This window comes from Carcharodon carcharias, chromosome 18 (genome assembly GCF_017639515.1).
Source record: "Carcharodon carcharias isolate sCarCar2 chromosome 18, sCarCar2.pri, whole genome shotgun sequence".
Classification (NCBI taxonomy): Eukaryota; Metazoa; Chordata; class Chondrichthyes; order Lamniformes; family Lamnidae; genus Carcharodon; species Carcharodon carcharias.
This window is the reverse complement of record NC_054484.1, coordinates 19592214-19620119: the sequence shown is the minus strand read 5'-3', so window position 1 is coordinate 19620119 and position 27906 is coordinate 19592214. Positions and strand designations below refer to the sequence as shown.

At 45.6% G+C, this 27906-nt stretch overlaps 1 protein-coding gene across 1 annotated transcript in view; it reads left to right on the top strand.

Moving 5' to 3' along the window:
* The window catches only part of LOC121290607 (transmembrane cell adhesion receptor mua-3-like), a 32922-nt gene extending 5344 nt beyond the window's left edge, over positions 1-27578 (top strand). Inside the window, exons 2-8 of the mRNA XM_041211271.1 lie at positions 948-1013; positions 10879-11133; positions 14853-14965; positions 16575-16794; positions 18550-18687; positions 18781-18918; positions 25202-27578. Of these exons, the coding sequence (XP_041067205.1) occupies positions 948-1013; positions 10879-11133; positions 14853-14965; positions 16575-16794; positions 18550-18687; positions 18781-18918; positions 25202-25440 (1169 nt within the window). The 3' untranslated portion in view covers positions 25441-27578. The remainder of the gene's footprint in view (positions 1-947; positions 1014-10878; positions 11134-14852; positions 14966-16574; positions 16795-18549; positions 18688-18780; positions 18919-25201) is intronic.
* Positions 27579-27906: the final 328 nt, after the last annotated feature.

The following is a 27906-nucleotide window of genomic DNA, read 5'->3' as shown; positions in this document are numbered from 1 at the left end:
TGTATTATATATAAAGCCAAGGGCCCCATTAGCTTCCTGAACAGCCTCATCAACCTGTCTTGCTACCTTGAAAGTTTCGTGTGCATACATTCCAGCTCCAGCTCTCATTTCCTGCACCACTATTAAACTTGTGGCCTTTAGGTTATATTGCCTCTCCTCATTCTTCATAACAAAACAAACAACTTCACATTTTTCTGAGTTAAATTTTATCTGACACATGTCTGTCCATTTCATCAGCCTGTCTCTCTCTCCTTCTGAACTCTGTTACTACCCTCCTCATTGTCTACTGCACTTCCTAGTTTTGTGTCAATTATGTATATTATATATAAATGAGCATTGGTCAGAATGACAATCCCCAGGGATCACAGCTCTCTACTCCCATCCAGTCTGTAAAAGAACCACTCACTTTTGCTCCCTGATCTTTGTCCCTTAGCCAATGTAGTATGCACACTGCCATCTCCCCTTTAACCCCACAGCTTCATTAAATAGAAGAATGTTTTCTTTAATGATTCATGGCTTTCAGTGACCAGGGATTATTTCCAGTTGACAGCAATTCTTCTTACCTTGTAATATGTAGCATTTCCCTTGCTCCTGAAAGTGTCTCCTTTAAACTATGGGCAGATTGTAAGACACTGGGCCAATTCTGCATTCATGTTCATGCATTGCTTTAAGTGCACCCAGCTGACTCAAGGAAGTGCAAACTAATTTATCAGCAGCTGGAAAGGAATAAATGATTTTATTCTCCGTGTTCAAAGGTGAGTAGGACTGGGACCAGCATCAATCAAAACTATGTTCATGAACCAAGTGAAAATATGGTGTTAAACACAAGATTTCTCTTAATTTCAATAGACAATTATGAGGCAAGAATTTAAAACAATAACATTTGCCCTTTCTTTCCATAAAAGGCAGAGGTTTGTGATAATTAAGCTTTTACTTTCTATTTTCAGGTATCACTAATCAGATGAGCACACCAGTTGCTTCAACAACGATCCAGGCTGTCAGTGCAAGTACAGGTGGGTCATCAACATCCACTCTTACAGCAGTTACTTCAACAAACAGAACAGGAGATTTGTCATCATCAGCACCTGGAAAAAGTACTTCTTCAGCAAGTGCATCAACATCCACAGGAACAGTCACACGTCCATCTTCAACGGTTACTACATCGCCCTCAAATACTTCAACACAAACTATGACAAGCATATCAGCTGCAAGTACATCAAGTGTGCTGGTTTCTAGTTCAGAAGAAACTACATCTGGCATATCAAGTCTGAATACCGTTACATCACCAACAACTACATCTGAAGCATCAATTGTGCCCACATCGCTGTCACCAGCTGCAACATTAAGTGGGCCCACTTCCTCATCTTCTGCTCCAGCATCTAGTCAATCCAGTGTGCCCATGTCTACATCACCAGCTTCAACATTTAGTCATTCAAGTGCGCCCACTTCCACAACTTCAGCTCTGACATCCAGTATATTGAGTGTGCCAATTTCTACAATAACAACTCCAATAACTAGTTCATCAAGTGTATCCACTTCTACGTTACTTGCCCCAACATCTAGTCCATCAAGTATGCCTAGTACTACATCACAAACCTCAATACTTAATCCATCAGATGTGCTCACCATTACATCACAAACCTCAACATCTAGTCCATCGAGTGTGCCCACCTCTATATCACCAGCTGAAACATCTAGCCCATCAGTTGTGCCCAGTTCTACATCCGCAGCTTCAACATCAAGTCAATCAAACATGCCTGCTTCTCCATCACCGGCCCTAACAACTAGTCCGTCAAGTGTGCAGGACTATACATCATTGGGCACAACAACTAGCCCATTAAGTGTTCCCACTTCTCCATCAACGATTCCAACGCCTAGTCCATCAAGTTTGCCTGGGTCTACATCACAAGCACCAACATCTAGTCCAACAAGTATGCCAAATTTGTCATCACCAGCCCCATCATCTGGTCCAGCAAGTGTGCCCACTTCTACTTCAACTGCCCCAACATCTACCCCATCAAGCCTGCGCACTTCCACATCAAGAGACTCAACAACTAGTCCATCAAGTGTGTCCAATTCCACATCAGCAGCTCAAACATCTAGTCCATCAAGTGTGCCTACATCTACATCACCAGCCCCAGCATCTAGCCCATCAAGTGTGCCCGCTTCATCACCAGCTCCAACATCTAGCCCATCAGGTGTGCCCGCTTCATCACCAGCTCTAACCTCTAGTCCATCAAGTGAGCCCACTTCTTCATCACCAGGTCCAGCATCTAGTCCATCAAGTGTGCCCACTTCATCACCAGCTCTAACCTCTAGTCCATCAAGTGTGCCCACTTCTTCATCACCAGTTCCAACATCTAGCCCAAAAGGTGTGCCCACTTCTTCATCACCAGCCCCAACATCTAGTCCAGCAAGTATACCCACTTCATCATCAGCTCAAACATCTAGCCCATCAAGTGTGCCCACTTCATCACCTACCCTAACATCTAGCCCATCAAGTGTACCCGCTTCATCACCAGCTCCTACATCTAGTCCATCAAGTGTGCCTGTTTCATCACCAGCTCCAACATCTAGCCCATCAAGTGTGCCCGCTTCATCACCAGGTCAAACATCTAGCCCATCAAGTGCGCCTGCTTCATCACATGCCCCAACTTCTAGCCCATCAAGTCTGCCCGCTTCATCACCAGCTTCAACATCTAGTCCATCAAGTGTGCCCGCTTCATCACCTGCCCCAACATCCAACCCATCAAGTCTGCCCGCTTCATCACCAGCTTCAACATCTAGTCCATCAAGTTTGCCCGCTTCATCACCAGCCCCAACATCTAGCCCAAGTGTGCCCGCTTCATCACCAGCCACATTATCTAGTCCATCAAGTGTGCCCGCTTCATCACCTGCCCCAACATCCAACCCATCAAGTTTGCCCTCTTCATCACCAGCTTCAACATCTAGTCCATCAAGTGTGCCCGCTTCATCACCAGGTCCAACATCTAGCCCATCAAGTGTGCCCACTTTTTCATCACCAGGTCCAACATCTAGCCCATCAAGTGTGCCTGCTTCATCTCATGCTCCAACTTCTAGCCCATCAAGTGTGCCCGCTTCATCACCTGCCCCAACATCCAACCCATCAAGTTTGCCCGCTTCATCACCAGCTTCAACATCTAGACGATCAAGTGTGCCCACTTCATCATCAGCCCCAACATCTAGCCAAAGTGTGCCCACTTCATCACCAGCCCCAACATCTAGTCCAAGTGTGCCCACTTCATCACCTGCCCCAACATCCAACCCATCAAGTGTGCCTGCTTCATCACATGCCTCAACATCTAGCCCCTCAAGTTTACCCGCTTCATCACCAGCCCCAACATCTAGTCCATCAATTGTGCCCACTTCATCACCAGCACCAACATCTAGCCCCTCAAGTTTGCCCGCTTCATCACCAGCTCCAACATCTAGCCCAGAAAGTGTGCCCACTTCTTCATCACCAGGTCCAACATCTAGCCCATCAAGTGTGCCCACTTCATCACCAACTCCAACATCTAGTCCATCAATTGTGCCCGCTTCATCACCAGCCCCAACATCTAGTCCATCAAGTGTGCCTGCTTCATCAACAGCTCTAACCTCTAGTCCATCAAGTGTGCCCACTTCTTCATCACCAACTCCAACATCTAGTCCATCAATTGTGCCCGCTTCATCACCAGCCCCAACATCTAGTCCATCAAGTGTGCCTGCTTCATCAACAGCTCTAACCTCTAGTCCATCAAGTGTGCCCACTTCTTCATCACCAACTCCAACATCTAGTCCATCAATTGTGCCCGCTTCATCACCAGCCCCAACATCTAGTCCATCAAGTGTGCCTGCTTCATCAACAGCTCTAACCTCTAGTCCATCAATTGTGCCCACTTCTTCATCACCAGGTCCAACATCTAGTCCATCACGTGTGCCCACTTCTTCATCACCAGGTCCAACATCTAGCCCATCAATTGTGCCCACTTCTTCATCACCAGGTCCAACATCTAGCCCATCAATTGTGCCCACTTCTTCATCATCAGCTCCAACATCTAGCACATCAAGTGTGCCCGCTTCATCACCAGTTCTAACCTCCGTTCCATCAAGTGAGCCAACTTCTTCATCACCAGGTCCAGCATCTAGTCCATCAAGTGTGCCCACTTCATCACCAGCTCTAACCTCTAGTCCATCAAGTGTGCCCACTTCTTCATCACCAGCCCCAACATCTAGTCCAGCAAGTATACCCACTTCATCATCAGCTCAAACATCTAGCCCATCAAGTGTGCCCACTTCATCACCTACCCTAACATCTAGCCCATCAAGTGTACCCGCTTCATCACCAGCTCCAACATCTAGTCCATCAAGTGTGCCTGTTTCATCACCAGCTCCAACATCTAGCCCATCAAGTGTGCCCGCTTCATCACCAGGTCCAACATCTAGCCCAGAAACTGTGCCCACTTCTTCGTCACCAGGTCCAAAATCTAGCCCTTCAAGTGTGCCTGCTTCATCACCAGCCCCAACATCCAACCCATCAAGTTTGCCCGCTTCATCACCAGCTTCAACATCTAGTCCAAGTGTGCCCGCTTCATCACCAGCCCCAAAATCTAGCCCATCAAGTGTTCCCGCTTCATCACCAGCCACAATATCTAGTCCATCAAGTGTGCCCGCTTCATCACCAGGTCCAACATCTAGCCCAGAAACTGTGCCCACTTCTTCATCACCAGGTCCAAAGTCAAGCCCATCAAATGCACCTGCTTCATCACATGCCCCAACTTCTAGCCCGTCAAGTGTGCCCGCTTCATCACCAGCCACAACATCTAGTCCATCAAGTGTGCCCGCTTCATCACCAGCCCCAACATCTAGCCCGTCAAGTGTGCCCACTTCATCACCAGCTTCAACATCTAGTCCATCAAGTGTGCCCGCTTCATCACCAGGTCCAACATCTAGCCCAGAAAGTGTGCCCACTTTTTCATCACCAGGTCCAACATCTAGCCCATCAAGTGTGCCTGCTTCATCACATGCCCCAACTTCTAGCCCATCAAGTGTGCCCGCTTCATCACCAGCCACAACATCTAGTTCATCAAGTGTGCCCGCTTCATCACCAGCCCCAACATCTAGCCCGGCAAGTGTGCCCACTTCATCACCAGCTTCAACATCTAGTCCAACAAGTGTGCCCGCTTCATCATCAGCCCCAACATCTAGCCAAAGTGTGCCCACTTCATCACCAGCCCCAACATCTAGTCCAAGTATGCCCACTTCATCACCTGCCCCAACATCCAACCCGTCAAGTGTGCCTGCTTCATCACATGCCTCAACATCTAGCCCCTCAAGTTTACCCGCTTCATCACCAGCACCAACATCTAGGCCCTCAAGTTTGCCCGCTTCATCACCTGCCCCAACATCCAATCTGTCAAGTGTGCCTGCTTCATCACCATCCCCAACATCTAGCCCGTCAAGTTTGCCTGCCTCATCACCATCCCCAACATCTAGTCCATCAAGTGTGCCCGCCTCATCATCAGCTCCAACATCTAGTCCATCAAGTGTGCCCGCTTCATCACCAGCCCCAACATCCAGCCCAAGTGTGCCCGCTTCATCACCAGCATCAACATCTAGTCCATCAAGTGTGCCCGCTTCATCACCAGCCCTAACATCTACTCCATCAAGTGTGCCTGCTTCATCACCTGCCCCAACATCCAACCCATCAAGTGTGCCTGCTTCATCACCAGCTCCAACATCTAGTCCATCAAGTTTGCCAGATTCATCACCAGCCCCATCATCTAGCCCAAGTGTGCCCGCTTCATCACATACCCCAACACCTAGCCCATCAAGTGGTCCCGCTTCATCCCATGCCCCAACATCTAGCCCATCAAGTGTGCCCACTTCTACTTCACCAGCTCCAACACCTAGCCCATCAAGTGTGCCCACTTTCTCACCTGCCCCAACATCTAGCACATCAAGTGTGCCTGCTTCATCACCAGCTCTAACATCTAGTCCAAGTGTGCCCACTTCATCACATACCCCAACATCTAGCCCATCAAGTGTGCCCGCTTCATCCTATGCCCCAACATCTAGCCCATCAAGTGTACCCGCTTCATCACATGCCCCAACACCTAGCACATCAAGTGTGCCAGCTTCATCACATGCCCCAACACCTAGCACATCAAGTGTGCCCACTTCTACTTCACCAGCTCCAACACCTAGCCCATCAAGGGTGCCCACTTCCTCACCTGCCCCAACATCTAGCACATCAAGTGTGCTTGCTTCATCACCAGCTCTGACATCTAGCCCATTAAGTGTGCACACTTCATCACTTGCCCCTACATCCAACCCATCAATTGTGCCTGGTTCATCACATGCCCCAACATCTAGTCCAGGTGTGCCCCCTTCCTCACCAGGCCCAACATCTAGCCCATCAAGTGTGCTAACCTCTACTTTACCAGGCCCAACATCTACTCCATCAAATGTGCCCACTTCATCATCTGTCCAAACATCTAGTCCATCAAGTGGTCCCGCTTCATCCCATGCCCCAACATCTAGCCCATCAAGTGTGCCCACTTCATCACCAGCCCCAACATCTAGTCCAAGTATGCCCACTTCATCACCTGCCCCAACATCCAACCCGTCAAGTGTGCCTGCTTCATCACATGCCTCAACATCTAGCCCCTCAAGTTTACCCGCTTCATCACCAGCCCCAACATCTAGTCCATCAAGTGTGCCCACTTCATCACCAGCACCAACATCTAGGCCCTCAAGTTTGCCCGCTTCATCACCTGCCCCAACATCCAATCTGTCAAGTGTGCCTGCTTCATCACCATCCCCAACATCTAGCCCGTCAAGTTTGCCTGCCTCATCACCATCCCCAACATCTAGTCCATCAAGTGTGCCCGCCTCATCATCAGCTCCAACATCTAGTCCATCAAGTGTGCCCGCTTCATCACCAGCCCCAACATCCAGCCCAAGTGTGCCCGCTTCATCACCAGCATCAACATCTAGTCCATCAAGTGTGCCCGCTTCATCACCAGCCCTAACATCTACTCCATCAAGTGTGCCTGCTTCATCACCTGCCCCAACATCCAACCCATCAAGTGTGCCTGCTTCATCACCAGCTCCAACATCTAGTCCATCAAGTTTGCCAGATTCATCACCAGCCCCATCATCTAGCCCAAGTGTGCCCGCTTCATCACATACCCCAACACCTAGCCCATCAAGTGGTCCCGCTTCATCCCATGCCCCAACATCTAGCCCATCAAGTGTGCCCACTTCTACTTCACCAGCTCCAACACCTAGCCCATCAAGTGTGCCCACTTTCTCACCTGCCCCAACATCTAGCACATCAAGTGTGCCTGCTTCATCACCAGCTCTAACATCTAGTCCAAGTGTGCCCACTTCATCACATACCCCAACATCTAGCCCATCAAGTGTGCCCGCTTCATCCTATGCCCCAACATCTAGCCCATCAAGTGTACCCGCTTCATCACATGCCCCAACACCTAGCACATCAAGTGTGCCAGCTTCATCACATGCCCCAACACCTAGCACATCAAGTGTGCCCACTTCTACTTCACCAGCTCCAACACCTAGCCCATCAAGGGTGCCCACTTCCTCACCTGCCCCAACATCTAGCACATCAAGTGTGCTTGCTTCATCACCAGCTCTGACATCTAGCCCATTAAGTGTGCACACTTCATCACTTGCCCCTACATCCAACCCATCAATTGTGCCTGGTTCATCACATGCCCCAACATCTAGTCCAGGTGTGCCCCCTTCCTCACCAGGCCCAACATCTAGCCCATCAAGTGTGCTAACCTCTACTTTACCAGGCCCAACATCTACTCCATCAAATGTGCCCACTTCATCATCTGTCCAAACATCTAGTCCATCAAGTGGTCCCGCTTCATCCCATGCCCCAACATCTAGCCCATCAAGTGTGCCCACTTCTACTTCACCAGCTCCAACACCTAGCCCATCAAGTGTGCCCACTTTCTTACCTGCCCCAACATCTAGCAGATCGAGTGTGCCTGCTTCATCACCAGCTCTAACATCTAGTCCAAGTGTGCCCACTTCATCACATACCCCAACATCTAGCCCATCAAGTGTGCCCGCTTCATCCTATGCCCCAACATCTAGCCCATCAAGTGTACCTGCTTCATCACATGCCCCAACACCTAGCACATCAAGTGTGCCAGCTTCATCACATGCCCCAACACCTAGCACATCAAGTGTGTCCACTTCTACTTCACCAGCTCCAACACCTAGCCCATCAAGTATGCCCACTTCCTCACCTGCCCCAACATCTAGCACATCGAGTGTGCTTGCTTCATCACCAGCTCTGACATCTAGCCCATTAAGTGTGCACACTTCATCACTTGCCCCTACATCCAACCCATCAATTGTGCCTGGTTCATCACATGCCCCAACATCTAGTCCAGGTGTGCCCCCTTCCTCACCAGGCCCAACGTCTAGCCCATCAAGTGTGCTGACCTCTACTTTACCAGGCCCAACATCTACTCCATCAAGTGTGCCCACTTCATCACCAGCTCTAACATCTAGTCCATCAAGTGTGCCCGCTTCATCAGCAGCTACAACATCCAGTGCATTAAGTATACCTGCTACTACTTTACCAGCCCCAACATCTAGTCCATCAAGTGTGCCCGCTTCATCACCAGCTGCAACATCTAGCCCATCAAGTGTGCCCATGTCTACTTCACCAGCTCCAACATCTAGCCCAAGTGTGCCCATGTCTACTTCACCAGCTCCAACATCTAGCCCAAGTGTGCCCATGTCTACTTCACCAGCTCCAACATCTAGCCCAAGTGTGCCCATGTCTACTTCACCAGCTCCAACATCTAGCCCAAGTGTGCCCATGTCTACTTCACCAGCTCCAACATCTAGCCCATCAAGTGTGCCCATGTCTACTTCACCAGCTCCAACATCTAGCCCAAGTGTGCCCATGTCTACTTCACCAGCTCCAACATCTAGCCCATCAAGTGTGCCCATATCTGTATCATCAGCCCCAACATCTAGCCTATCAAGTGTGCCCACTTCATCACAAGACCCAACATTTAGTCCAGGTGTGCCCACTTCCTCACCAGGCCCAACATCTAGCCCATCAAGTGTACCCATGTCTACTTCACCAGCCCCAACACCTAGTCCAGGTGTGTCCCCTTCCTCACCAGGCCCAACATCTAGCCCATCAAGTTTGCCCATGTCTACTTCACCAGCCCAAACATCTAGTCTATCAAGTGTGCCTGCTTCATCACCAGCCTCAGCATCTAGCCCATCACGTGTGCCCACTTCATCACCAGCTCTAACATCTAGTCCAGCAAGTGTGCCCGCTTCTACATCACCAGCCGCAACATCAAGTGCATTAAGTCTGCCCACGTCTGCATTGCCAGCCCCAACATCTAGCCCATCACGTGAGCCTGCTTCATCACCAGCTCCAACATCTCATTCGTCAAGTGTGCCCACTTCATCACCAGCTCCAGCATCTAGTCCATCAGGTGTGCCCGCTTCATCACCTGCCCCAACATCTAGTCCATCAAGTGTGCCCACTTCATCACCAGCTCCAGCATCTAGTCCATCAGGTGTGCCCGCTTCATCACCTGCCCCAACATCTAGTCCATCAAGTGTGCCCACTTCATCACCACCTCCAGCATCTAGTCCATCAGGTGTGCCCACTTCATCACCAGCTCCAACATCTAGTCCATCAAGTGTGCCCATTTCATCACCAGCTCCTACCATCACCACCACTGCTATCTCCGCAACAACCCTCATTCCACCTGCAACAACCAGTTCTGCAGGCGTAACATTAGTGAATTCAACTACCGTTCCTAGCACCATTAAAGTAACCTCTGCTGCTACCAGTTCTCTTACCACAACAGTGACAAAAACCTCCACTGCTGTTAACACAATGACTCCCACAACCACCACTACAACAGTAACCACCACCGGTACCACCACATCTACTGCTGCTGCACCCTGTGGTAAGTTGCTTGATTATTTAGTGTAACAGAGCCATTATATGTTTGCTCTGCAATTAATGGAAAGCCAGTATATCGTGGCTGTCCATTAATTACAAGGCAAACTCTTTTTTTATTCATTCACGGAATGTGGGCTTCGCTGGCTGGGCCAGCATTTATTGCCCATCCTTTGATTGAATGTTGAAAAAATATATTTATATCAGGATCTTATTGTAGGTTACTGTAACGAAGTCACAGAAACAAAGCACAGCATGGCCAATTTTAATGGCTGGCCTGCTGGTTGATAAATCATGGCTAACAGACACCTGGATGTCTGATATCTGCTATCAGTGGGTGGAATTTGCTGCCAACAATACAAACTCAACAATACAAGGTCCTTTCAAAGAGCCAGCTAGCTGCAAGATTGTGAGTTACAAATGAGAAGCAGACATATTTGGTTAACTGTTTGAAAAGGTAAACTGCTGGGACCATGGAATTTCCTGGGAAGAAAAGCGATCTATGATTATTTGCTATAGGTTGCAAGATTGGATGGTACTCTGGAATTCTACTTGCAGTACTCTTGTGATTAAAGTGGAGTTGGGTGAAGTCTATAATAAAGCAGAATGAATGGAGTTGGTGGATCAGTTCGGAGTGACGTGTCATACCTTCTTGTGCTTTCTGTAGCATGTCTTTTTTAACACAATAAGAAGAAAATCCATTACAGTGTACACTCTGAATTATTAAATTCAACCCATTGATTGCTGAAGACGCCATTAGTTATTCATCTTCAGTTCTATTTCCCAGCAGGGTGCCATCTAATTTTTGTCAATGTAATTAAGAAAAATATACTGTTTAAGATGAAAATGATTAAAATGCTGATGCTTGATTACGAAGAAGCATGTTTTTTTTACAGTTCCATTGAAGTTCAATCGTATTAAGCTGATATCGGTGGAAAGTGAGACCATTTCCATTACCTGGGATACAAACAATGCAGTCAAGCAGACTCACTTCAATGTCACAATCGCCAGCTTTAATGGAGTGGAGAGTATTCAAAGTGAGTCAGAAGCAGCCGTTTTGAGAGGCCTCCTGCCCGATGTTGAATATGAGATTACGATTTCCACAACAACATGCGGTCAGCAGCAGGCAATTAGCAGGAACGTCAGGACAGGTATGTTTCTCGAGCGTAATGTTGCTGCTGCTCTTCCTGTAGCTCCCCCTGGACGATCATTAGCTGTAATAATGCCCCAGTGCTGGGGCAGGTGTGATCCATCTTGATTCATCATTTTAAATAGGGGTTAACATTGCTTACAGTTAGACGAGCCAATGAAGAACTGATAATGCTTGAAGCGCAGTAAGGATCCTTCAAACTGGATGTATATTTCTGCAGCATTGGAGATATATCGAACATATGGGATAATGTACATTACATTGGATGTGGAAAGGGAGGGGATCCATGATCGAAGGGGTTCCGGAGGGCTGATCATTTTCTCATTCTGAATGTTTTATAATTCTTAACACTGGTTAAATCATGAATGTGGATCATTCTCACATCACCATGATGGCTTTACCTGGAAAACACAGGGAGAAATTTGATAGCATCTACCACCCCTCCATCCCCCATGCCACCTTCCCTCGCCGCCAAGATCCAGGTCCAGGGATCTTGCTATGAAGCTGTGCTGTTGACTCCTGCTTCGTGCTGTCTGCTGCTTTACCTGATTGCAGCATCAAGCCAGTGCTAACACTACCTTTGGTTGGCTGGATGCCTGAGAAGGGGGCCAATATTGTAAGTGGCTAACACCAGTTAAAAGCCTATGCAGCTAGCATGCACCTTTAGAAGGATGGGCGCATTGTAGCTGGAGCAGGTGTTGGGAGCTTTTTGTGGGGCTGAATCTGAACACGGAACAACAGAAGATTGGCACAACCTGGGAGAGAGCTGAAATGTTAATCTTCAGCAAGACTCAGGTTTACTAGATGAATCAGACCATGGCGTTCATTTGCCAGGGCAAATGTCCCTCAATGTCCCCCGTAGGTGGGACACGTGGGTTAGGTTTAACCTTTAGGGATGCAGTTGTCTCAGCCAGAACTGACTGGTGAGAGGGCGGATCCTTCAAGATGAAAGGAATTTTTTTTTGGAGAAGTTGAGGGTGCAAGCAGAGCGAGTGGGTGTGTGGATTTACTTTGCCCCTGGGATCAGCATGATGCAAAAATCGGATCAAATCATGTCAACCTTTCTTTTAATGAATAGCCTCTAAATTTTCCCTCTAGGAAGTGGCTTCTGAAACCTCTAAGGCTGAGGCAGTTTCCCCACATTTTATGAATGGTCCCAGTCAGTTTGGAAAAGTTGAAAGATGAGAATTGAGTGATTATGTTAGCGGACAAGTAATCTAGAGACCCGGACTAATGACCCAGAGACACAAATTCAAATGCCAGCAACAGCAGGAGAATTTAAATTCACATTGTTAAATAAACCTGGAATAATAAACTAATCTCTGTCAGCGACAAAGCTGAAGCCAATAGGAATCAGGGGAAAAGTCTCTGCTGGCTGGCAAGCTCAAAAGAAGATGGTTGTGATTGTTAGGGGTCAATCATCTCAGCCCTAGGACATTGCTGCAGGAGTTCCTCAAGGTGGTGCTCCTAGGCCCAACCATCTTCAGCTGCTTCATCGATGACCATGATCCCTCCATTATAAGGATGTTCGTGGATGATCGCACTGTATTCAGTACCATTTGCAACTCCTCAGATAATGTAGCAGTCTGTGTCTACATGTATCAAGACCTGGACAACATTCAGGCTTGGGCTGATAAGTGGAAATTACCATTCATGCTGGACAAGCACCAGACATTGACCATCTCCAATGAGAGAGCGCCTAGCTGCCTCCCCTTGACATTCAATGACATCGCCATTGTGACGTGAGAAAAAACTTTTTCACACAATGAGTGGTTCAGGTCTGGAATGCACTGCCTGGAAGTGTGGCGGAGGCAAGTTCAATTGAGACATTCAAGAGGGATTTGGATGATTATTTGAATAGAAGCAACGTGCAGGGTCCGGGGAAAGGCAGGGCAATGGCACTAGGTCATAATGCCCATTTGGAGAGCCGGTGCAGACATGATGGGATGAATGACCTCCTTCTGTGCCGTTAAAATTCTGTGATTCTGTGAAACTTCAATTATCAACATCCTTGGGGTTACGATTGACCATAACTGAACTGGACTAGCCATATAAATACTATGGCTGCAAGAGCAGCTCAGAGGTTCAGAGTTCTGCAGTGAGCAAACTCACCTCCTGACTCCCCAAAGCTTGTCCACCTTCTACAGGGCACAAGTCATGAGTGTGATGGAACATTCTGCAATTACCTGGGTGAACATGGCATCTACAGCATTCGGGAAGCTCGGCACTATTCAGGGCAAAGCAGCCTGCTTGATTGGCACCCCATCCACCACCTTAAAAATTCGCTCCTTCCACTAGTGGTGCACTGTGGATGCTATATGTACCATCTGCAAGATGCACTGCAGCAACTTGCAAAGCATCCTTTGGCAGCAACTTCCAACCCCTCGACTGCTACCACCTAGACTGGCAAGGGCAGTAGGCACATGGGAAAATCATCACCTGCAAGTTCCCCTCCAAATCAGACACACTGACTTCGAAATTTATCTTCATCATTGCTGGGTGAAAATTCTGCAAGGTGCTACCTAAGAGCACTGTGGATGCATGTACACTATAAGGACTGCAGCAGTTCAAGAAGGTGGCTCACCACCACTTTCACAAAGGCAATGAGGAATAAGCAACAAATGTTGGCACTGCAAAAGATGCTCCCATGAACAAATGAAAAATATATAAGACTGTAGCAGACTGGGAAATTCGGGTAGGGCTTACTGTAGATAAAAGCATAAGAAACAGGAGCAGGAATAGACCGTATGACTCAACGAGGCTGCCGTACCATTCAATGCGATCATTGTTGAACTTCAGGTTCAACTCCACTTTCCCTATACCCCTTGATTCCCTGAGAGATCAAAAATCTGTCTACACCAGTCTTAAACATATTCAACGATGGAGCATCTACTACCTCCTGGGGTAGCGAATTCCAAAAAATTCACAACCCTTTCAGTGAACTCATTTTTCCCCATCTCAGCCCTAAACAATCGAACCCCATACCCTGAGACTGTACCCCAGCGATTGCAGTCAGATGAGTTCTTCGTGAACGGTCAACCAGAAAGGGGCTGTCTCTTCCTCTTCATTCTCCTGCTCCAGTTCCCCCTTCTGTTCCTGAACGACTCGTCATATAGCTGGTGTGCCATCATGCTGGCGAATTTGGCAGCACACAGTGGACCATAATGGATCCTTGTTAAAACAGGGCACTGTCTGGAGCATGGAACTCCAAAAAGGCACTGCTGGCGTCAGATCAGCTTTCTGAACTTACTGATGTCAAAACTGGCTCGCTCCACCTACTGCGGCCCCAAAGGTCTGTGCATGTTCTGCCGGCACCGCTTTGGACACTGAATGGCACCTATAGCCCTCGAACAACAACCCTCCTGGATCTTAAATTCCCACCGCACACAGGAAAAAACAATGTACCCCAACAACATGAAGAATAATTTGATGTAAGTTTAGTTCTGTGTTTGCTTCTGGTCCCAAGTCCACCAAACCCGTTCCCAAGTCCAAGCCAAGTTACAGTACAGCAGATTTCCCGGTCTAGGGTGTTCAGAGTCAAAATGGACAAATCCCAGCCTCTGGCGAGCACACCAGAGGCTTATCTCAGAGGTTATAATACTGACACTGGCACAAATAGCCACAGACTGAGTCACAGTGTCTACAATGTCATTCAAAACTATAGCTACGGCAACATGAATGACATTTATAATGATTCACATAACTAATTTCTCTTCATAGCTGCTACTGTGCTGCAAGTGTCAACAAGAATTACAAATGTGGCATTTACAACAGAACTTGAAAACAAAAACAGCAAGAAGTACAAAGAATTTGAAAAGAATTTCACTGATGATGTAAGTCATTTCTTATGTGTGGCAGGAGACCCACTCGACTCCCTGATGCCACATTTTTGTGTCAACTTTTACTCATGATAAATTGTTAGCCCATCATTTTAATGGGTTTTACCTGCAAAGTATGGTCATACTGTGTAATAACTTGACGGAGCAGACAAGTTTCGACAAGAAACAGATAAATTTTATTGCAGAGAGCTTTTTAGATGCTACATGCTCGATCAGGACTCTTGTCAGGAAGCCCCACCCCCTGATACCCACGCTTAGGGCTTATTGGTTGGAGCCTCCAAGAACATCACGTGGCCCCTGATAGACAGCAGGAGAGGCTATACCTTCAGTTACTATACACTGTAATAACCAACCTGGCCACTGAGTGACATTTTGCTCTGTTTGAGAACATTTTCACAGTCCCCTCCTTGAAAACCTTGGGCAGAATGTTCCTGGTCACATGGGGTCAATCTTCAAGATCACATTTACCACTCTCTAATCATCTGGCAACTCCGCACTATATAGGGAAGATTGGAAGATTATATCAAGCCCTTTTGCTATCGGGACCCCCACTTCCCTTAGCTACCTAATGACAGCACCTCCAACAGTACAGCACTCCCCAGCTGCACCCAAGTGTAAGTCTGGATTGTGTACTCAGGTCTCTGGTGTGGGGCTTAAACTCGCAACCTTCTGACTTGGTGACAACAGCGATATCACTAAGCCACTGCCGCTATAGCAAATAGATTAATGGTTCTGTTTTCTATTTATGTTAAAAATAGTTTATGTTAAAAAAGGAAAATAAATACTGTGCAGATGATGGATTCACTACACCAGATTTAACCCTCCAGGTGGCCCCTCCAAGGGATTAAGGATGAAAAAATACCCCCACAACTCAGAAATTCTGCAAAGTGTTTTGTACACATGGGACTGTGCTCATGGACGAATGTTCAAATGTTTGCTCTTTCAGGTCCAGCAAGAAATCACATCCACAAAGCAACAATGGGCCAAGTAATAATTTAAGGAGAGACAAATGTTGATATGACAATTCCTTGTTCTTAATCAGACAGTGTCATGAGATCATTGGCATTCATGTAGATCACTGGTAAATGACAATTAAACCTCTAGCAAAACTTCCTGTGACATAATGCCCCGTTATTGCTGTCCTGAAGTTTCAGTAATGTCTGCTCAAACCTGGAGTTGGGTTCGAACCAACAACATTTCAACTCTCAAAGGTGCACTCAGCTGAAACAAAGCTGGGATCCCCACCAATTGTGGGTATTAAAATACAGGCTGACGGTGGAGAGTCTTGACTTTATGAAACTTCAACTGTTAAGAAGCTTTTAGCATTCCTCATGTTCTCTGGTGAAAGAGACAGATGTTGGAAGTACAAACATTGTGAATTAGGAGCAGGACTAGGCCACTCGGCCCAAGCCATTCAATAAGATCATGGCTGATCTGATTTTAACCTCATATTCCTGCCTACCCCTGATAACCTTTTACCCCTTGCTTATCAAGAATCTATCTACCTCTGCTTTAAAGGTATTCAAGGACTTTGCCTCAAATACCTTTTGAGGAAGAGAATTCCAAAGTCTCACAAGGAATGGATATCTGTTTTCTCTTTCAGCTTGTGAGTGGATTCAGCGAAGATTTGCAGGAATTATACAAAAACAGAAAAGTTACAATTGTTATTTCATCCATTCGAGAAGGGAGTGTGCTCGTGGATTTTACGGTTGCAGTGTCAACAAATGTGACTATCACTACAGGCAGTGTGGAAGTAGCGCTCACTGAGTCTTTAAACAACAGTAAACAATTCGTTGCAGATCTTCAAAACACAAGCATCGTAGGTAAGGAATTCTAACATAGGCATTTCATCCATGGGTTTCGCAGCCTTTATAAATATCGTGAATAATGTATTTTTTAGATAGTAAAAGCTAAGTGAAAGGATGCACCTTTTGTCCAGCCTTAAAAAGGAGTAAAAAGATGTAAGGTTCAGTCCTGGTTAACTGACCCTAAGCTTGGGTTTTAAGAACCTAAACTTCTTGTGAGGAACTGAATGAAGCCTGAAGCTTTGACAAAGAATGAACTCAAGCAAGAAATAATCCATCGAGGCTTGAGCCAACACAATGAGTTTGCAGCTTGGAGGAGAAAATGCGTAGGGCCTGATAGACGTTTAGTTTTTGTGGCCAAATTTGATATAGTTTAATTGAAAGAAATCTGATTCTGTAAAGTGAAAATCTTTGATTAAAGCCATCACAATTCAGCGGTATCACACTGACCAACTCCAAGGCTTGCTTTTGGCTAGAATGGATGGTCAATGGAAAACAAGGGTCAGAAATGCAGTTAGAAATATGTTTTAAAAATGTTGAATGTAAATTTTTGCGAGGAGATCTAGAACGCTGTTCAAAAAATAATAATGTTTATTGCCAATATGTGCCCACTTCAGTGAAAGACCCTGAAAGAATTATTTCTCAATGAAGTAAATCCCCATGCCATGAATTACAAAGGATGTAAGGAAAACACACATGATCCATGGTTGATGAGATCAGATTTGAAAACTGGCTCTGTTTTTATGTATTACAGCATTAATGTTGATATAAAATGGCTGAAGGCCATAAACTCTGCTTGCTTTCTGAAATGCATTGGCCAAACCATCCTAACACACTCATGGTCCTGTTGGAAATAAAAAGCAGTGAAGATATACTTGCCAGGTTTATAAGGCCTCCAGCACAGAGCAAAAAGTCATAATTATGACTTAATTTCTTATTTAGCACAGACTGCATTCCCACTGAAGGCTCCCTTTCCGCCAGTGATTCCAGTTTCTGGACACTGCTTTGGGTGTTTTTTTTTAAATTCCAGACTTCTTCCAAAGGTTTTCACTTCCTAGCTGTTCGAAGTCTGCTGCAGTTGCAGTTGCCAGCTCGCATTTTGGACGCCCAAATCTTTGCAGAGTTTTATCATCATCAAAACTGAGATATGGGAAACATTTCTTATTTCAGACCCTTTGTGGCTCTATAACCTCCTCCAGGGTTACAACCCTTTGAGGTCTCAGTGCTCCTCCCATCATGGAGGCTTGCACATTTCCAATTTTAGTTGTGTACCTAATGGCAGCCATGCCTTTAGCTGCCTAGGTCTTAACCTCTGGAATCCCTCTTGGACCTTTTTGTCTCTCTACCTCTATCTCCTTCTTTAAGATGCTGCTTATAACCTACCTTTGGACCAAGCATTTGGTCTCCTGCTACAAAATTTTAAAAATGTGGCTCAGTACCAAATTGTGTTTGATAATGCTCCTGTAAAGTACCTAGGGATGTCTTATTACACCAAAGACACGATGTAAATGTAAGTTGTTGACTCTCTGAAGGAAATGTCCAATTTAATGACAGTCTCCTGTAGGGAGATTTTTCAATCTGGGCTTGGATCTACTGCAAACTGCTTTCTAACTACCCAGACTCATTTTCATGTGGATTTTGTAACCTCAAGAGAGTGCAGGGAAAACTTAAAAACTGGATGAAAAAGGGAGGCTGAAAATGATGAGATAATGGTTTGACAATTCAGCACTTAACGATATTTCAATCATTTTTCTTGTGTATGTCTCGTTACAGACAGAAACAGCTGCCAGCCTGGGCTGAATGACTGTTCAGGTAATGGAACTTGTATAAGACAAAATGCAACTTACACCTGTCAGTGTAATGCTGGGTTCAGAGATAACAGCCCTAATGTACCTGGAAGGATATGTGAAGGTAGGATATTGCCTGGGCTTAACATGACTTGAAATCATTGGGTTAACTTAACTTTTATTCCTATTGATTGGTTTGATCTAATTCTTGTTTTAGACATCGACGAGTGTCAGACTGGGAACAACACATGCTCTGATTTAGCTAACTGCACAAACACGCCAGGAAATTTCTCTTGTAGCTGTTTCCAAGGAACTGAAGATATTAATCCGGCAAACCCGGGAACACAGTGCAAAGGTAAAAACCTGAGCTGTTTAAACCAAGAATGATGAGACAGTATGGAATATTAAAAGAGCACAGGCTCAAAATAACTCTTGGTGAAAGTAAAGTGTAAATGTTTTAAATGTTTGCTTGACATTCCTTTCTCTATGTTCATGTGAAGAATTATAATTTGATTGGTTATTAACGATGCCAAAATGGTTCTAATGTGAGATAACCCCTCACAAATTGTTAATTTTGCTCTCAAGCACAAGACAGTAGATAACAAATACCACAGAGTGTCACACTGGCAGAGTTTTTATTTGTAACCAACTTAGACATTGTGGGATGCCTTTATCGTTAAAACATTGTCAGGAGAGCAATTTTGCTGATATGAATATCAACTAAATTCATTCATATAACTCCCATTGTTACATCCTGGAATATCGTTGAGACCCTGAGGGGCGCATCGCCCTGAGGAACAGAATACTCCAGGGTCCTTTCTATCCCAAAAGTACTGATGACCCCCTTTTAACATGAACAGCGGTAAATTAAAGCGAGTGGTTGTATTGCTAATTTTATTTGAACAACTATTGCAAACAGGGATCCTGGGATAAAGATTTGTCTTAGGCATCAGAACAAAACAAGCGATAGTGAATGATAGAATGATAGAGCACGGAGTGAGTCCATTTGGCCCATCATTTGTGCTGGCTGTTTGAAAGAGTTTTTCAATTACCTCCACCGTCTCAAGGGCAATTGGGGACGGGCAATAAACGCTGGCCTAGCCAGTGCCGCCACATGCCATAAATGAATAAAAAAAGGTCTCACTGCCCTGTTCTTTCTGCATTGCCCTGAATTTTGTTTTCTATTCAAGTACATGTCCAAATCCTTTTTGCAAGTTACTATTGGATGTGCTTCCCTCCTCTCATTTAGGTACTGCTATCTAGATAATAACCACTCACTGCATAAATGAAATTCTCTTATCCCCTTTGGCTATTCTTCCCTGTCTTGACTCCATTTGATTTTCTTTAGCATTGACTTGCTGTCACCCAAAACTAATTATAACCATAATAATATAAAAGCAAAATACTGCGGATGCTGGAAATCTGAAACTAAAACAAAAATAGCTGGAAAAACTCAGCAGGTCTGACAGCATCTGTGGAGAGGAAGACAGAGTTAGTGTTTCGAGTCCATATGACTCTTCATCAGAACTGAAGAGAAATCAAAATGAGGTGAAATATAAACTGTTTTAGCGGGGTGGGACAGGTGGAGCTGAATAGAGGGCCAGTGATAGGTGAAGGCAAAGGAAAGATTGCCAAAGATGTCATAGACAAAAGGACAAAGGGGTGCTGAAGGTGGTGATATTAGCTAAAGAATGTGCTAATGGTGACATTAAGGGTAGAAAGCAGGATGAGCAAGTGACAAATGGCCCTAGTGGGGGTGGGGTAGGGGGAAGGGATTGAAATAGGCTAAAAGGTGGAGCAAAAACAATTAATATATGTTAAAAATATATTAATATATTTTTCTTTTCCCACCTATTTCTATTATTATTTTAAAATTTATTTCCATCCATTGTTTTTTCTGAATGACGCACGGTGATGTCAGGGTGCACGCCCAATGTCACCATGTGTCATTTTACACATCGGCGTGCAGGGCCCGCCCACACATTCCGACCTGAAAATTCTCCCCTATAGTGCAGAAGGAGGCCATTTGGCCCATCAAGTCTGCACTGGTTCTCTGAAACAACATTCAACCTAGTCTTACTCCCCTGCCCTATCCCTGTAACTTTGCATATTCTTTCTTGTCAGATAGCAATCCAATTCCCTTTTGAACACCTCGATCCACCATCCTCTCAGCAAGTTCGCCTCAGATTCCAACCACCCTCTGGGTGAAAAAAATTTTCCTCACATCAATTATTTTGAATCTGTGCCCTCTTGTTCTTGATGCTCCGTTGAGTGGGAACAGCTTCTCACTCTTTACCCTGTCCATCCCCCTCAGGATTTTGAGTACCTCTATCAAGTCTCCTCTCAGCCTTCTTTACCCCAAGGAAAACAGCTCCAACCTCTCCAATCTATCCTCATCGCTACAGTTCTTCACCCTGGAATCATCCTTGTGAATCTATGTGATGTCGTTGGTGCCACAGTGTAGTGCTATAGGGCAGGAAAGAACCATTGTAATCAACTTGGCTGGTGCTTGTGTTCAGGAAATTCCATAATACTTGTCATATCCCTTTGCCACTTTTTCTTCTTGGTACTAATTCAACTCTTGATCATACTGATAGAGTCATCCCTCACTATCTCATATGGCAGACCATTCACTATATTCTGTTATGAAGTAATAACTGATTGTTAACTGCCCTTTCACTCTCCCTCTTCAAAATTTAAGGACGTGCATGCCATTGCACAAACTGATTATATTAAACATATTAATATTTTCCTTACCTCAGCCTTTTAAATATTTGAACACTTTTTTTCTGATTAATCTCTGAGCCTTCTCTTCTCCAACATAAATATTATAGTTTCTGCAGCCTCTTTCCATAATGCACCCAAAGTCCAGCTGAGAGTTTAGTTATCCTTCACTGCACCCATCGTAATGCCTGGATACATTTTTCATATTATGGGGACCAGAATCGTAGACAATAGTTCAGGGCTTACTAAACTGTGGGACACGACCCTTGGTGGGGTCACAAGATGAGAGTTTGGGCTTGCGCACACTGAGGCAACAATTGCTGCTGTTGAGCTCGGATTGAATGCTAACAGTTGTGAAGCCCCCATAAATCCTTGGGCTGAATTTTGCCATCAGTGAGTGGGGGGCGGGGCTCCTTCGTTGACGCCTAAAATGACGCGGGATAATGTCAGGGGGAACCTCCAATGTCATCCCGCCCCATTTAAATTTTCATGAAGGCGGGGGCTAAGCAAAATCAACTGTGCACCCACCAACCTGCCAATTGAGGCCATTGATAGGGTCATTAAAACAATTAAAGGACCTGCCCGTCCAACCTTAACGTTGGCAGGTCAGCCAGGAGCCCTGGCGGGCATTAGAAAAGGCATGAAACCTCATCCACGGGCGGGATGAGGTTTCATGTAGGGATATAAAGTTTAATAAAGTTTCAGTGTAATTAATGAATGTGTCCCATCTCATGTGACATTGTCACATGAGGGGACATGTTAAGGGTTTATTTTTTCTTCTATTTTTAATGTTTTCAAAAGTTTCAGCGATCTCCCTGAGGCAGCACTTAGCCTCAGGAAGATGTGCGCTCTTTAGTGTGCATGTGCAAAAGAGCGCACTCTCTCTTTTGGGGAATCACCCCGCCCCCACCCACCCCCCCCCCGCCCCCCCCCCCCCGTAAAGGGCTTCCCAACAGACATCACGCTGGGTGGGCCTTAATTGGCCCGCCCATGTAAAATGGCGACGGGTCCCGCTTCAATGGCTGGGATCGTCTCCTCGCCTGCCGGTGATTGGGTCAAGCTCGCCCGCCCGACAGGCAGAAAATTCTGCCCCTTGTTTTTTTTTCTCATGGTGGATGTGGCCTATCAGACAGATCTTTGAGGCTTGGTTCCTGTGCTAAAAACATTGTTAAAAACAAAATCTTGGAGTTGAAACACTTCCCGCCACACTCAACCTCACTGCCCGCACCACAACAGCTAAAGGCTAACATCCAACCCCACACTCCCACCCCAACTCAGCAGCTGAAACCAACCCCCTCTTCCACTCCACCTCCATCCCACTCAACAACTCTTGCGCTTACTAAATTTTCCCTGGTGTCATGCAAATTCTGGTGGGGAATTTTACAGTCCCCTCCGGGGGCATGTTTTTGGAATGGGGGCACATAAAATAAGTCGGGTGTGTAGCCCACTGCCTTCCCACCCAACCCAACCCAGCCCCCATAGGGCTGTCCACTCTTCAGCCTATTGAGGCCCTTAACTGCCTTTAAGTGGTAATTATGGGCCTCAATCCACCTCCATGCCATAATATGCTGGACAGTGGAAGGTGGGCAAGAGTGGGTGGACAGACTTTTCACCAAAGTTGGTGAAAGGGTGGGAAGGAAGGGAAGGTGCCTCATTTGGGGTGTTGGGGGTGGCAGTGGTGCCCTGTTGCATTGTGGACAGCTCATCCCTACGATCATACCCCACTTTGTGCCTCTCTGCCTGATCTCCAAAACCCAACGCCACTCCCCTCATCTCCCCTCCCTATGATGACTGAACCCCCCCACTCCCAAGAAACCCCGGTCTCACCTTGCCTGGCGTCCATGACACTTCTTCATCGGCCCCCTTACAGTCCCAGCAGTGCTCATTATTGTGCTCTGGTCCTGCTGGGACTGCAAAGGCTGCCGGCCCGACAGATTGGCTGGTAGCTCTCGAGGGAAGGGCTTCCTTCACTGAGGGGCAGAAGTTCCACTTTCAGGTAGATAAGACCACCCGCAGCATGCTATCTTGGTTGAGCAGCCTAATTTAAATTTGGTTGATTCCTGACCAACTTTTCTTACGGCAAGGCGAACAATATACCACCCCCCACCCCTTCACCTTGCTCCCAGCTCTGCCCCACAAACCCACTCCCACAACCCCCCAACCCACCATCACTCACCTGTTTCCAGGCATCCGCTGGCGATCCCTGGTGAATTCACTGGAGCTTTGTTGGCATCAGCCAGAATTCCCAGTGGCGCTGCCAGCAATGGAAAGCTGCTGGCCTCTGATTGGCTGGCAGGTTTCAGGGAAAGGGATTTCTGCCACTGGGGTCCTAAATCTTAGGGGAGGCCCAGCGCTTGCCAGTTACCCAATAGTAAAAAAACAGTTCAGACCAGTACTGTTATTTCCCAGTTTTTGCTGGTGTTCCATCTTAAAGTATACAAGACCAGTTTGCACCGGTATTCTTATTTCCCAGCTTTTACAGTTCTTCACTCTGGGTAAGTGCCTAAGAGGCGCCTAATTTGATTGGGCTTCTCCCACATATACAACCCGGATCTCCAAGTGATTGGCCCATGAAGGACCCATCACCAACATTAAATCAAGCCGACTATTTAAACTTAACCTGGTGGTCCGAGCCCATTTTTAACTTTTGTATGGGCAGAGCAGACACCTTGCACAGTAGACTGAGCTGTACCAGCATGCCTTGAAGAGTGGCTGCTCAACCAGAAAACATAGGCCAGAATTTTCCCCTTGTCGGGCGGGCTCGGTTGGAGTGGGAGGGGGTGGTCGGGAAGCCGCCCGCTGCCCGCACTCGGCTCTGTGCCGCAATTTCACGCCAATTAAGGCCCGCCCTGCATGGATCGCGAGCAGCAGCGCTCAGCGCTACCTGTGAGGGTGGGGAGTGGTGGGGGGGCGGGGGGGGCGGCGTTGGGGGAGGAGGGAGAGCGGGCCCAGGGCGCAGTCCGCGCATGCGTGTGAAAGCGCCCTTCAATTTCCCTCAGGCACGGAGCATTAGGTTGGACGGGCAACGTAAATCCGATTTTAATTAGCTTGTTAATGGCCTTGGAATTATTGGCGGGCACGCAGCTGACTCTGGCGAATGAAATATCGTGCGAGTGCGCAATGACATCGGGGTGCACGCCCTACGTCATTTCACGTCATTTCACACTTGGGTGTGTCGGGTGTGTGCCCGCACGCCCAACACAATATTCTGGCCATAAACTTTGGTGTCCTTGTGAGGATTTTTGTGTGATCAGGAGGAGCCTTTATGCCCACAAAACATAAATTGCACTGTTCTCACCAGTCCTGGGATCAGCTGCTCCCTGCCCCATTGGCCCGCTCATTAAATTCTACCCAGAGTCTTGGAGAGATGTCATATAAATGCTTTATGACATTTAGGAAGAAATGTGCACTTACCAAGGAACAAGGTGAAAATGACTGTGCTCTTTATTTTCCCGCACATTTCTTTTGGGCCCAGCAAGCAGGACAGAAATGGGACTTGGGAACCACAGCATCATATGAAACCTCTCATTTCAAATATGGTGCAAATTGGCCCTCCTAGCATCAGTGTTAGTGTTATTTCACCTCCTGGCAAATCTATGTGTAAAATGTGTTCTCTCCAGTAGCACAGTCTCATTCTCTGCCCTCTCTGCAACATTCTTTTATCTTTGTGTCATCTTATGTGTAAAAGCAATCTCCGCTCTATTCATTTTTTTTACAGAACAATTAATCCATATGTGATATTGCATGTGTTACCCTGTAGAGTACATAGTACTCATCTATGTTAACTTGTCTCTAACACACTGTGGTCTCGTATGGTCACTGCATCTTGTAGTTTTTATTTTGTATTTATAACATTGACAGCTCAGCTGAATTACTACAGTATTTTTTTCACGTCCCACCTTATCCTGTTTCAGGTGCAGCACAAGTAACGACTCTGGCTCCAAGCACGTCTCAGACTGTTCCCACGGTGCAGACTCCATCAGATAATTCTGGATTCAAAGTTGCTGTGATAGTGTTGGGATGTTTACTAGGTGGGGGACTGCTCTTAATCCTGGCAATAGGACTGGCGATGTTTTGTACGAAGAGACATTCTGGGCAGTATTTCATGGATGGTTCGAACTTGCGCCAGAAGTTCAACTATAAAAACATATAGTGCGTTGCATAAAACCTTCCCCATGGACAAATCATTCCCTCAGGGGTTATGCAGCTTTTGAAAGAAAACTTTAGCAATATCAAAAGCTCAGAGAAGAGATATAATACTGGAAAGAAATCTAATATATATAATACATGTACTAAAGGAGAAAAATGATAGATTTCTGGTCTCATTCAGTTTCATATATTTGTTTCTAAACAGATTGATCTGTGAATAGGATACTATGTCAGATTTTATTCATGGTATCAATAATGAAAATGGGGACAATTTCACAATTGATATGAATATCCAGTAGTTCTGTGCAATCCTTGCAAGAATCATACCTTCTTGTTTATCCCTTTTGTGCATTCAAACATTCAGCAACAATGAAGAAATCTTAACAACTACAATGCTGAATGTTAACTGAAGATATCTGCAGATAGCCCAATGTAAGGAGTTTAAATAGGTTTTAGCATGGGCCAATGCCTTGTCCTTGTGTTACATTTCCTACTGCCCTGAAACATTTGAAGGAAGATTTCAAACCTAATGTTAGTGAAGGAACAGTTTATGGAAATTGTACTTGGAGACATTCTCTTACCATTTGTCATTTATCATATGTAATTCTGTTACTTTTGGAGCACTGATCACCTTAAAGAATTTTGTTACTCTGAGAGACTATGTGGTGTAGAAGATGGAAATGGGTTATGAACTGTGCTAATTCCAGCAGGTATACCACATTTACACACCTGAATATGCCATCATACCTCATACACTGCTCACAGATAGCATTATACCACGATTCCTGGAATAGATGGGGCTAAAGCACAAAATAAGCTTTAGGGCCTTGAGTCTGCAAAATGCTTAAATTCTCAGGTGTCTCACGTCCTTCTGGAGGACTGGTCAACATTTGCCAAGTGTTTTATTATTTATATGTTTTTGATGTTTGTACCAGAAGGAATTTTTGCAAATGAGGAGCATGTCTAGAGTTTTGTTTAATTTTGTATCTGTCCAGTTTTTTGAGTATCCATTGAATGTAAATGTCACTTTGGATGGTTTTGATCTGCATTTCTTGCACTGATTCTGGAAAAATATCCACTGTAATTGGAAAAAGACTATCGTGAAAACACATTGCACTTTAAAAAATAGTGATTGGGAAGTTCCCTCAGGTCACTATGGGCAGAATTTTACCTGGAAAGGGGAGGCAGGTTTGGATGTGGGCAGAGGGTTCTCCCAAAAATGCTGACATGTTGGAAACCTGACATTATCCCATTTGTTTCTGGCTTTTACCGGGGTGTGTTCAGAGGCATGCAGAAAATCCCGTGGAAATGTTGAGTCTCTAACTTGAATATGCTAATGTAGAATGAATTCAGACTTTGCTGAAAATTCCAGTTGGGAAAACTGTTTCCCAACCTGTCTGAAACTCGCCAGGTTCAACAAGCCCAGGGCCCAATGGGAACTTAGTGGGTGAAATTGACAGGTTGGAAAGTCTTTGAAGAGTGAAGCTGCACAACTGCTTGCCTGTCTATGTGAAAGGCTTGTGTTCTGAGGGCTTCTTCTGAGAGTCCACCTTCACTGATTTACACGTGATTTCCAGCTCTTTGGGAGTCATTTCACTTTCCTTGGACCTTACTTATCTTGATCTGCACTTCATTGTTCTCAGTCTTCACAGCAGCATGTGAGCGCCCTGACTCACTACCAGCTACCCCCACTGTTAGTTAAAAACCAGGGTGTCAGCAACAATGTGAACCTCAAAGTAATGTTACATCTGATCACAGTTTCTAGCAATATCCTATTCTACACCTTTTAGAAGCTTTTAGCATTTGCTGAAAATAGTGAATGTAGGATATCCCTATGATTACCCACACATCAGAAAATTGACCCTTATCTCAGGGAAATGAGCTAAATATGCAGTTTGTCTTATTAAAGAAAACATTGTGCAATGAACTTCCTGCTTTAATAAAATTACAGGAGATGAATTCATGATTTGAGAACGATTTTGTCAATGTTGATTGGTACTAACAAGTTCATCATGTAGACCATAACACAGGATGAGTGAAGTCATGCTCTGCTTTGATGGTCTATGCACTGTCATTATTTTTTTAGATTTTAAAGATGCTAAACATGTATTGTTTTTCCATTTATGTTTGTAATTATTAAAATATCCTCTTCTATAAATAAAAATATTTTGCTTATCAAACTGTATGGAGTTTGCATTTGAAATTCAGTCTGCATGCATCATTCTAATATTTAATTGTATTGTTCAAACGTATGAACAGATGAACAGAGCATGGCCCGCTTACCCATGGAATTTGTCCCATTCAGCCAAGTTGCAGTTAAGCAGTATGGCCCTTCATGCTGAGCATCCACAAGAACCAAGTCATTCCCCAGGACAGGCAAACAAATGCAAATGTTTTTAAAAAGCTAACCAATTCATGGGAGCAGACAGCTCTGGGGAAATCCCTCTCTGACACTCCACCAACATTCAAA